Genomic DNA, 12,510 nt, shown 5'->3' with positions numbered 1-12,510 from the left:
ACATAACTACTAGTATTAAGTAGCTTATTTGAGTTTAAACATATTTGACAACGTATTACTACAAAAAAAACGAGTAAATCAACTAATGGCCAAGACCGCAGAGCTCACTCTGCCTCGCCCGGACTCGCAGGCGCACTCTCTCTCTCTCTCGCACTCACCCTCACGCTCTCCGCGCATACCGGTTTAAATGAACAACAACAAACAAATGTTGAGTGCTGATCAAGAGTTTTGTGCAAGCAATTTAAGGTATATAGCAGGCTTCATTCAGTGATTGAAACAAATACATTAATTGAAGTTTCACAGTACATAGAACCGACACTGAGCGCTCCGAGCGAGCTGTGCTGTGGTAACGTTAGTCTGCTACCGCGGGCGTGTTTTTCCACATTCGAATATTAATTTTCACCTTCAAAATTCAGTTTTTTTTAAACTATTCGAATATATATTCGTATTTAGAATATTCATTGACAGCCCTAATGCATACTGAAGCAAGCAGTTTTATAGACGAGTCATTCGCGTTTTCCATTTGGACCCACAAACTTGCTTAGCTATATAGTTGCAACCACATAACAGTTATAAAGCAACGTGTTTCCATTTTCAAAGTGTTTGACAATATTTCAGCAGTCAAACAGTTAAAAAATGCTTTGAAAGTTTAAAAGTTACCGTTATCTTGAAGCGCAGGTTGCACTTTGCTAGTGGGGGAGGGACAGTGCAGGGTCTGCACGTGAACTGCAGCGTCTCCAGCAGCACAGAGCTGCCTGTGGACGCCTGTCTATAAATAATGCCGGGAAAAAACTATCGGCGAACGCAGCAGCCGCGTATCGGCCGATTCCGATACACGTAAAAACCGCAAATATCGGCCCGATATATCGGCCCGATATATCGGCCGGCCGATATATCGGTCGATCACTACGCAGAACCAAACAAACTGTGACTGGTTGCTTTGCATGTCAGTCAGACGGCCTCTGGGTGGTCCTTGGCCAATGAAAGCTGACATGTCCCCACCACTTTTTGCCAGAGACGATATTGTTCCCGCTACTTTATGAATACATGAATACAAATGAAACATTTCCAGTTGACTAGCAGAATATTAATTTCATTCGTTTGTTAAATAAGAGGCGATCTGGCGCTGGAATGGGTTGTTTTTGAAATCATAAGTGTTTGTTGCCACTGTTATCAGGCTCATGCACAGTCTTCACAGACGAGCACTTCAATATATCGCTTAACTCCTTTGCAGAGACTTCTCTCTTCGTTCCGGTTAAATCACAAAACAAAATGCAAACGAATGTGTCCCAGCTCTTGATACTGGATACAATCACTGATGAACATCTTTGGTTATAATGAGGGGAAAAAACACTATACGAGGGCGGATTAGAACCCAGAACCTCTGACATTCTTAACAAACGTTCTACCACCAGACAATAAGGCCACAAGAAGAACAGTTAAAGGGGTGGTTGATTATGATTTCATTTTTTTAACTTTAGTTAGTGTGTAATGTTGCTGTTTAAGCATAAACAACATCTGTAAAGTTACGAAGCTCAAAGTTTAAAGCAAAGGAATATATTTGCTTTTAAAGAAATCGTCTTTAAGGACTACAACAAACAGCTGGTAGGGACTACATGACATTTCTCCCGGGTTAGTGACATCACCAACCCTAAAATGAACATAAACCCCACCCCCGGGAAAACGATTTATAGATTATCATGACAAAATATGCTAATCAATGACTAGAAGATAACTACACATAAGCTACCTAAATTCATCAACTAACCATTCAGAAATGTCCTGGTGCATTATACATGTTGTCACTTCTTCTTGAGTCTCTCCATTATTGTCTGACTCCGGTTTGAACATAAACATTGAAATTTTCAGTGCAAGTCTGTGTGAGGTAAAAGGACAAAAACTGTTGTAGCTCCGCCCTCTGTCCCAGGAGCAGCAGCTCATTTGCCTTTAAAGGGACAGGCACAAAAACGGTTCGTTTTTGCTCACCCTCAAAAAGTGACAATTTTAACATGCTATATAAAAATATCTGTGGGGTATTTTGAGCTAAAACTCACATACACACTCTGGGGACATCGAAGTCTTATTTTACATCTTGTGAAAAGGGCATTATACCATACCTTTAAGGTGGATTTATGTATTTATTCACTGACGCGACGAATCTTGGGACCAACAATGTATTACAGTAGATTTTTAAGGATGAAACTGTGTTTAACATGACCTTTTATGCCAATAAATTAAACTCTATATATTGTACTATTGAAATTGAATGAATTATTGTACATATGTATTAGCACCCCCACACACACACACTATCCCACCCACTTTTTAAAACAAGGTTACCCCACTGATGTCACACGTATGTGTCCAGTCTTTTCAGTTCTCGTAAGTCATTGTGATATGCATATCGCGATTATGTACATTTGCAAATTGCAATATTTATTCCAATAATTCCAATATATCATGCAGCCCTGCTCCAGCTGGATAAGAGAAAGGAGGATGTTTTGTCCAGGCTACTTGACATGACACTCTGACAAATGATACTGAGATTATCACACTGTTTAGACTGGAATTCGGTGCAATGGAAAATAGGATTCAACACAAACATCTTCTCTTGGAAGGTCAGTGTGTGTGCGTATACTGACAATTTATCAAATTAAAGAGAGATTAGATGATTCATCTTCTGAACTCAAATCTTCTGTCAAAAGAATGTTGAGAACATCATCAGTGATGATGAAATAGTCACTCAATGAAACATTCCTGTAAAGAAAGGAACTTTCAAAAACAGCAGGGATGAGCAAAACTACATATTTTCAAAGCTGACTGGTCAAATTGACTGAACAACTAGCAGACTTGTCTGTCTTGAGGGATACATGGGCAAAACAACGTGTAAAATGGCAGATTTTTGACTAGTCTGTGGGTTGGCTGACCAACAAGACTTGAGGAAATCCTATAGTTAGGCTGGTTTCTAGTTTCTTTTAAGAAAAGTCAGTTCACTTTGCAGTCCTATTTGCAATACCTTTGGGCAGCTAATTCGGGCATGCAAGACCAACACCTATTTACTCGAATGGGGAAATACCGAAATCTCAAAAACTGCTTGCCAAACCCACATTAAAATGACATAAATTGGCAAAACAATCTGACATAAATCTGATGTACCTTCAACTTGTAAATTTAAAGTTATAATGCGCATATGCCAAAAGAGCATCTCAGGACCCTGACCATTTCTATGTTGCATTGATGCGATGACTTTAACAATTGCTGATTGGCTCTTTTATTTATAAGGCAGGACTTATTCTGTGATATTGCACATTGCAATTTTTTCTATATGAGTGAACCATCTTGGATATTTTACAGATTTGGTTTGACAGCATGCAGTGTTTTATTTAGAATAAAAATAATTGCAATTAATTTTATGGTTTTCAACTTTCAAGCTAGTCGACCACACTAACCAATTAACTCCATTCCTATGGAGTGCAAACTTTAAGAGCTACTAATCAAAACAACCTAATTCACAATGTACCACAATGATTCATGGGGAACCTGTGAGGTGGAGAGGCTCTAAATGTAAACAATCTAGTAGCTCTCTGGTACATGCTGCAGGGGAAACATGAGGCATGCAACAGGACCCAATCCACAGTTACAACCCAGCGGGGAGTACACAGAGTACAGTGCAGCGTATTCAGATGAACTCAGCATGAACGCTTGCCCCTTTTCTTCTGGAATGTCACTGAGCAAGAAGGTAAAAAGAGCACCAAAAAACAACAACAATCCTGTGAATGTCATCTTAAGGCATAATCGGGCCGATTTTGGGCCCAATTCTCCCCTTCCAACAAGTCCTGATTATCTTGTTGGTTGGTTCTACGGATCAGATTTTCCTGTCGTGCGAGGTGTGTTAAGTGATTGAATCTGCTCTTAAGAACGTCAGGGCCGAACCGACCTCAAATCGTAAATATTCAACATAAAATTCTGTTGTGTTTGGGGAACCCCGAGGACAAACATGCACGCACTCTGTAGATTGACATCAGGAACAAAACGATAGCCAACCAATCAGAAAGCAAGCTGTATTTTGTGACTAATTTTACTTACCTCCCGCTCACGCTGTAACGTGTGAAGTCCATGTTCATGGCGTCTCCATGACTTCATCCAAACCTTTTTCTTTCTTTCCCGCACGTTTTCCGTAAAAAGCAGTCCAAACACTATTACCGCTATTTCTTCTTGCCTGTCGGACGCTATGTTTGTTTACTCTAAAAGTCACGTTTGACTGCGAGAGATTTTGCGAGATTTCCCATGTTCACAGTCGGGACTCTGAATGTTTCGAATGGAACCTGATGTGTCTTGGTCACATTTTGTATTTGGCATTGCCAACATGCTAAATGTTATTAGATGGAAATAAATGGAAGCGTTACATGACAAATGGACAATTTCCTGGACCTACTTACTTTGGTAAATGAGTGTAAAATGAGATTCCAAACATCAGAGTGTATCATGTAATCAAATATTCCAACAGATGGACAACGCATTTCTCCTCTACCTAAAAGAGCAGTTAATGATTCGTATCTACTCGAGAGCTCGCCTTCATATCAGCAGCTCCTCAACAACCCCATTTACAATCAGTTCAATGTTCTGTACTTCTGAACCATCTAAATCCACAGCAATTCTCAGGTTACAGTGAGGCCCGGTATCAAAAGCCAATTAGCCCAGAGTGAGCAGATCATTTGGAAGCTCCTCTCGCCAAACGTCATGCTATGGCCATTTTGCAAGTGCTTTAAATGGTGTGTAGAGTAGGCCTACTTAACCTGGCAGCATCAGATGGGGTGCACCTGTAGCCAATTACGACTGTCACCACTATCGCTAGGGTGTTTTCTCTCTCTGTGTGAGTATGTTCATTTTTCTGTGTTTCTCCACAATTCCAGACAAGACTTTGTCAAAGCCAATTCTAAAACACCAGTTGCATAACTTCCCTTATTCCCCCACTTGTGTTGAAGGCAACATGCCTATATTCATTTCATTCCACTGGAAACCCACACATCCTAAGACAGTATTTTCCTCATTCACTCCTATATTCATGTTAACAATACAAGCCTTTTAATAGCAAAGGCCTAATCAATACCTAAAGTGGTAGCCAATATATACATATGTGCAAAAAACTGTTGAAAATAATGCTTATTTTACACAATATTTACTGGAATAAATTACAATATATTTACAGGGCAGTAGAACTAAGGCTGCGTTCACAAAATTCTATAATTACCGTAATTACTGACAAACCCGGGACGTCCTACTTGGAGCTGTTCATGTTCTGTGGCAACACTATGAAAGTCAAAATTAATATGTGTAATTAATAGATAAAACTATAATACAACAATTAACAGTTGTTATGCAAATACCTTATTAATAAACATTATGAATAAAAATAGTTTATTTAGGGCGTTGAGGGCATTAGAAAATTATTCAGCTCTGTGCCAGCTACATTAAACTGTATGTGTTCTTGTATTATTAATACATTACCAATATTCAATTATAGGAATTATTAGAAATATTATGAAATAACTGTTTCACTACATTTTACTGCTGAAGCCGCTGCCATTTCGAGTGTTTCCGCATGACATTGCAGAGGTCAGGTGGTACAAGTCAGGGCTCTCCAAAAATTCAGAATATACTAGGGTGTAACGATACCCTCATGTTGCGATTCGATGCATATCACGATACTGAACTCACGATACAATATTATGGCGATACTCCAAGACATATGGTAAAAGGTTAACAAAAAATGCACTGTTGATTAAAATGCTAAACTTGGTTTTGCATTGGGGGTGGAAATGAATAGGCTTGGACTTGGTGCTGGTAACCCAATGCACAGGACAATGGTGACACCAGAATAAAAATATGCATGAATCTGAAGCTGAAAATACAGAATTATTTTAGATGAATATGCTTGCACTCTGTCACTGACTCGATATATTTAAAATAATGTAGGGCACTTTTTACTGGTTATATAAGACATTTGGCATTATCAGGACCCACAAATATTCTCACATTGCATTATTATACATTATATTCAACATTATAGTAGTTTAATGTAGTACTGACACCAAATCTCAGCATTTTTGTATTGTGACACAATATATCGTTACACCCCTAGAATATACAGGTTGTAATTATGACTTTTATGAGGACTGAAATACTTGACCAAGTCGGAATCACAAATTTTGGTAATTCCAACATGGCTGGTGTGAACACACCTTAACACATTACACAGAATGACCGCTTCTATTCAAGTAGACACTGTTATCATTCCTAGCCAACGCATCATTCTCCTTCAACTGAAGTCCATTGCTTGGACATGTAATACAGCTTCCCTCCTCGTTTATTTGTTGCATTTGAGCACAACCTTGCGCCTCACTACACAACAGCCTCAAGTAGACCGAAGATGCTCAGCAATGGCCTTGCACATTTTTGGCTGAGTGCTAGTGTGTAGCCACTTGTCCACCCTGAGGCCCACCAACTCCACTGGGGTGAAGAATTTGAGGAAGCACAAGAGGTTATGTAACATCATCTCGGGTAGGTAGTCCCTGTGCTGTGTAAAACATGGAGCTTTTAGAGTGACTGCTGAGTGGAAAAGTCTCAGCTGCTGGGGCTGAAGAAAACCCCTTAAAGGGATAGTTCACCCAAAAATGACAAATACAAAATGTAGATATTTTGAAGAATTCTGAGAAAAAAAATAAGTCATACAGGTTTGAAACAACATGGCTAAAGGCGCACCGGGTAAAAGGCGCCTTTGATTTTATTTTCCTCTGAACCACTAGATGACAAAAAATTGGCTTCTCAAGATGCATACGGAAATTTGGCTGATCATTGACACGATCGCAGGCAGCAGCGCAAGTTCTGTTTTGTTCAAGGCAAATAAAGCAAAAGTTTTTCAATAACGGAAGAATCTAAAAATATGGTATTTGGGGTAAAAGGCGTCCTTGCTGTTGGGGCGAAAATCACAATAATTAACATGATAATAAATAACTGGCTGACTTTTGCATTTGTTGGCATGACATGGATAGATTCAGATGGTAAATATCATATTGCCTATTAAATTGGATGTCCACCTTAGAGATAATCACCATATTTATAATGAAGCAATCATATTTAAAAATATGATATTAATCATATCATATAATAAAATATAATTTATTTTTACTACGGTAAACCTATATTAAATTATTGAGGGATCTCCTTCGATGCTTTCAGAATCTTTACTTTTCAAAATAATTTTATTTCTATATTAACATATTTTAATGACAGTATAGGCCTATTGAAAAAAAAAAATTATTTATCAAAAACAAAATTGTACAAACTTTGCTAAAGTGATTGTTTTGAGTATTAAGGAAGTATTAACTTAGACTTTATGCAAAACATAATATTTTAGCTAAAGTATTTGTATCAATAATGTAATGTGTGCCTTTTGCCCCATGCTGGTGAGCCTTTCACCCTGTGTGTAGGGTAAAAGGCTCACCCTGCCACCTCATACATTTTAATTTATTTGATTTTTTTGATTTATGATTTATTTTCACACAAAATCAGTTGCTCAATCAATGTTCAATACAAACATATATATTTTTTCTGCAATCATACAATATGGGAGTAGTGAAAAGGTGTGCCTTTAGGTGCGGCCATTTTTCTTAAGGTGTGCCTTTAGCCCCGTTGTACCCTATATCAGAGTGAAAATTATGGAGAAGTAAAAATGTAGGGAGGGGACTTGTTTTTATCCATCAGTTGTTGAATGGATGAAGCATCTGAATGCTAGCTTGTAGTTAAAGGGTTAGTTCACCCAAAAATGAAAATTATGTCATTAATGACTCACCCTCATGTCGTTCCAAGCCCGTAAGACCTCCGTTCATCTTCGGAACACAGTTTAAGATATTTTAGATTTAGTCCGAGAGTTTTCTGTCCCTCCATTGAAAGTGTATGTACGATATACTGTCCTTGTCCAGATAGGTTAGAAAAACATCATCAAAGTAGGCCATGTGACATCAGTGGGTTAGTTAGAATGTTTTGAAGCATCGAAAATACATTTTGGTCCAAAAATAACAAAAACTACGACTTTATTCAGCATTGTATTGTTATCCGGTTCTGTTGTCGAGCCGCGTTCAGTGACGCTGATGACGTGTTATCAGTGCGCCCGAGCTTCGTTTACAGTCTGAGGGAGACGCACGCTGTAAACAAAACAATCTTCGCAAACATGTCTAAGGATTTCGACACAGAGGAAGACTTGCATTTTTTTGCCCAGCCATATTTATTTGAACCCGAATACACGGACACATCAGATAACACGTCAGCAGCGTCACTGCAGACTCGTGAACGCGGCTTGACAACAGAACCCGATAACAATACAATGCTGAATAAAGTCGTAGTTTTTGTTATTTTTGGACCAAACATTCTAACTAACCCACTGATGTCACATGGACTACTTTGATGATGTTTTTCTAACCTTTCTGGACAAGGACAGTATACCGTACATACATTTTCAATGGAGGGACAGAAAACTCTCTGACTAAATCTAAAATATCTTAAACTGTGTTCGGAAGATGAACGGAGGTCTTACGGGCTTGGAACGACATGAGGGTGAGTCATTAATGACATAATTTTCATTTTTGGGTGAACTAACCCTTTAATCGTAAGAAAGGGGTGGGGTTTAAGCAGACTTTAAATGATTGGAGAAGTCCAGTATGTCACCAGAGAGAAGTCTGTTGTTTCACTGTAATTTATGGCATTTTGATTAAAAATTGAGCTAAAAAAATCTTAAAAATTAAACGTATGGATCGATGAACCATTCACAATAAGACCAAGATGCATTTACAAAATATATAGGGTGAATTTTCATTTCATGCTAACTGTTTTGCTCTACTTTCATAATATTTGAAACATTTAATTCACATGGATCAATGCCAGTGAACAATTTTCATGAATTGACTATGAACAGAGGGCCAGAGGGATTACAGTGGATGATTAATTATGTTGACCATCCAGGGATTTAATGTGGATTTTTATTTTATAATTTTGTATCCTAAATCATTTCTATCTGCTATTTAAACCTCACCCAGTGTAAAACGATGTTTGTTCTCCACGCACGCACCGGTAAATTATTCTTCAATAATACTGGGCAAAAATATAGGTTAGGGGGTTAGGAATGTCAGACCCTTTTTTCTCAGTCCAACTGAAACTCCTCGAGCGGCCGGATCCATAAGCGTACCTGCCTCCGTTCTTCAGTTACGTAACCGGACAGCGCGACAGTGTATCCGCGAAGAGAAAACGAGGCAATCGTGTCAACACACAGGAAAAATAATAGCCTACTATACTACAGCGAGCTACACATTTAAAAACCGCAGTAGTCAGGCATGAAACCCCATTTGTTTACAAGAGCAGTAAAAACGTGAAAATATCGCTTCATATCCTCTCCTTCTGTGTGTGACTTAACCTGTTACATAACAGCGCTCCACACACGCAAACACAGCGCAACGCCTTCCAGACACACGGGCGGCGTCTCAATACCGAATAAGCTGCCTATTTAGACTGCATTTGAAGGTTACATAGTAGCATATTGTGCTCAAAAATGCTGCAAAGGTAGGAAGCTACACTAGGTTTTAAAGCACAGCCACGACTGCCAAAGCCAAGATCGGCCTGAAATCTGCTCCAACTAAACTGTCAACTATGATAGTCTACCGTACCGAATGACACATTAACCAACCTTTCTTTGACTTGTATCCCCAAATCAGAAACATACAAAAGGGGTGTGGCAGTCCCATGTAAAAAAAAAAAAAAAAACGGCTTTATGCTCATTTACACACTAGAAATCACCACTTCGGTTCGCTATGCAAATATTCTCTCGTCTGTGCTAGTGACCTAAAACATTTAGTGGAATAGACGTTGCATTGTCATTGTCAATGTGTATTATTAGCCAACTGAAACATATGACACGTACATTGGCCACACTGCTGTCTATCGACTACATACACAATGAGAGCAGGAGTAGATAAAGAAGAGACACTGGTGAAAAATGACAACAGTTTGATTAACTAGTAAACAGCATGTGGGTAATAGATCAGAAATGACAGGTTAGCCAGTGGCCAGTAATGTTTGGGCTCGCTTACAAAATGTGTGTATTATCACATAGTTAATTTGCACTAAGCGTGCATGAGCTAGCTAGACAACCAAGGCCTCCATATATGAAAAATAACACATTTAATCTGTTTAATCCATTGTAAATTCAGAGCTAATGTGAAACAGGTCACATATCAAGGACTGGGGTTTAAGATTAAACTCAAAATTTGATCTCCGTGAACTTGAATAAAATTGAAAATAATCCACAAGCAGGCTTTGGTTCTGTTCTCCAAGCTTACCCTTGTTGGTACTTGAGCAACTCTGCCGCCGAACTGGAGCTGGTTTGTCGGTTTCAGCCTTGCTGTCCAGTTTCACCGGGCTGTCCTCCACCGAAGCGCCCGCTTCAGAAGCGCTCTTGCGCGGCACCGTGACGGACTCTGGCGGAGACTCCATCTTCATCTGCGGCTTTCAGTTACTTTTACAATAGGATCGCTTTGTAGAACAATTCGGATTCGTTTTACATCGTCTTTTGGTTCGGATTGCACTTGAGCGTGTGACAGATCTGTTAGTGTTCATGGGAGCGGGTGTGGCTCTACTGTCCACAGACAGCGCTGTTGAGCGCGAGACATGGTCACGCCAAACACACTATTGACATGCTCTCTAAAACATTCCAGTAAAGCCATATGTGGCACATTTGTTCAAGTTTTATTAACATAGCAGTTTATTGCCATTTCTTGCGACCAAATTCAGTTTGCAGCCACGACTCAGCTTACAAAAATGAAAATAGGCTGATTTAGAACAAATAATTTGCATTTAATTAACAACAATACAATTAATTTTGAATAAGTAAAAATGCTAATGCTCGTTAAAATAAATAAATAAATAAACTATATGTCCCGGTACTTTACCTATGTACAATTGAATTAAACTCATTTCGAAACGAATATAGTTCAAACGGTTCAAGATCCGACTCAACAGAACGATTTCGTTCACTAATAAGACAAGTTAACAAGTTAATCTTTGATAGATCTGCTCACATCGACAATTGAATGGGAAATGCACGTCGTCAATATTTGCGCTCAATTTGGGCGATTTATTTTCTTTGTGACAATTTAACAATTCCTCTGCGTTGTCAAAATTTGAAGTCGTTTGTCCAAAAATGCAGGTTAATAACTCAGTAAATCAAAGGTTGTCTCGCCTAGACTTGTAGGCCTATCTTTAATTTCCTCTCACAAACACACAACAGACAGCATGCTTGACATGTGATGAGCGAGCATGCTGCTGACGTACTTCCGCTGAACGCAGTTCCAGTCGAGGCGCAGTGCGTGAACTTCACGTTGTCGTCATGTTGTGTAGGACTATATAGGCTATCTAGAAACACAATATATAAGACAAACAAACAACAGATTTATTTCAAGCCCAAAACTTTTATTAGTATCCTGCTCCTGACAGTCTTTTCGAGTTTCTAAAAGTGTGTTTTTACTATTGAGAATTGCAACCTTTAGACCCAATTTATTTTCATCAGCATTAACAGCTAATTTGCTAGATTACAATAATAACTTTAATCATCAAAAGTATGTACATTATGTAATGCACAATAGACCATTAGTTTAAAAAACGTTAAGCCAAAAAAATCTCAATATTGGTCCAGTCTTGGCTCTTGCATAAGAACTCTATTCTATAAATGCCCTTTAACTGAGACTTTAAAGCTTAGTACAAAAAGAAAATCCACTCTTTTTCCACAATTTTTTTCCATTATTTAACTATGCGATTCTCTAAATGCACTAAAGTTGTATCCAGGTGCAATACTATAGTTTACAGTGGCATGATCATAGTGTTCACAATAGAGTTCAGTCTAAGACTGGTCCTAGATCATACACTAGTTTTATTGTGCTGTGTTGACATGATCAGTTACAAAACACAGTATGCCTCTAAAAAAATTGCTTTTATCTAGAGAAGCGGATGAGATCAGTAAATTCCTATGTAAAGCCTGACATTCCTAGTGTTTGCATTGGATTAGTTTAGATTATTTATCATGTGTTTGGTGTCTTTAGCTGTTACAGCTGTAACTGTAACACTGTGGCATTGACCTGTGGGCGTATGTCTGGTCTACTGATGCATAGGAAATAGGAGGACATGGAAAGACCCACCGCAGAGGGCATGGGATAACCAACCTCTCCTTTCCTGCCCACACCAGGCCAATAGGGGTCACTTGCACCCACATCCAGGAAGCCGAGTTACTTAGCAACTTGGAGAGGATCCATTGCCAGGTGCTTTGACACTACATTCACTGTAGCCTACATCATTGTGGGAAAACTGTGGAATACAGTACAGTGCAATCTTTCCTTGCCATATAGACACACACCCTTTAATCATGTCATGGTTACTTACAAAACAAACATGTAACCATGAGAGGTAGAG

General features: G+C 38.8%; 1 protein-coding gene across 1 annotated transcript in view; it reads right to left on the bottom strand.

Annotated features, from left to right (window-relative positions):
- rorab (RAR-related orphan receptor A, paralog b) overlaps positions 1 to 10,848 on the bottom strand; it is a 63,684-nt gene extending 52,836 nt beyond the window's left edge. Inside the window, exon 1 of the mRNA XM_056267367.1 lies at positions 10,389 to 10,848. Within this exon, the coding sequence (XP_056123342.1) occupies positions 10,389 to 10,548 (160 nt within the window). The 5' untranslated portion in view covers positions 10,549 to 10,848. The remainder of the gene's footprint in view (positions 1 to 10,388) is intronic.
- Between the last annotated feature and the right edge of the window lie 1,662 nt (positions 10,849 to 12,510).

The sequence above is a fragment of the Rhinichthys klamathensis genome, unplaced genomic scaffold (genome assembly GCF_029890125.1).
Source record: "Rhinichthys klamathensis goyatoka isolate OS25496 unplaced genomic scaffold, OSU_Roscu_1.1 h1tg000258l_1, whole genome shotgun sequence".
In the NCBI taxonomy this organism is placed as follows: Eukaryota; Metazoa; Chordata; class Actinopteri; order Cypriniformes; family Leuciscidae; genus Rhinichthys; species Rhinichthys klamathensis.
Note: the sequence above shows the minus strand (reverse complement) of the source record. Positions and strands in the feature narration are given on the sequence as shown.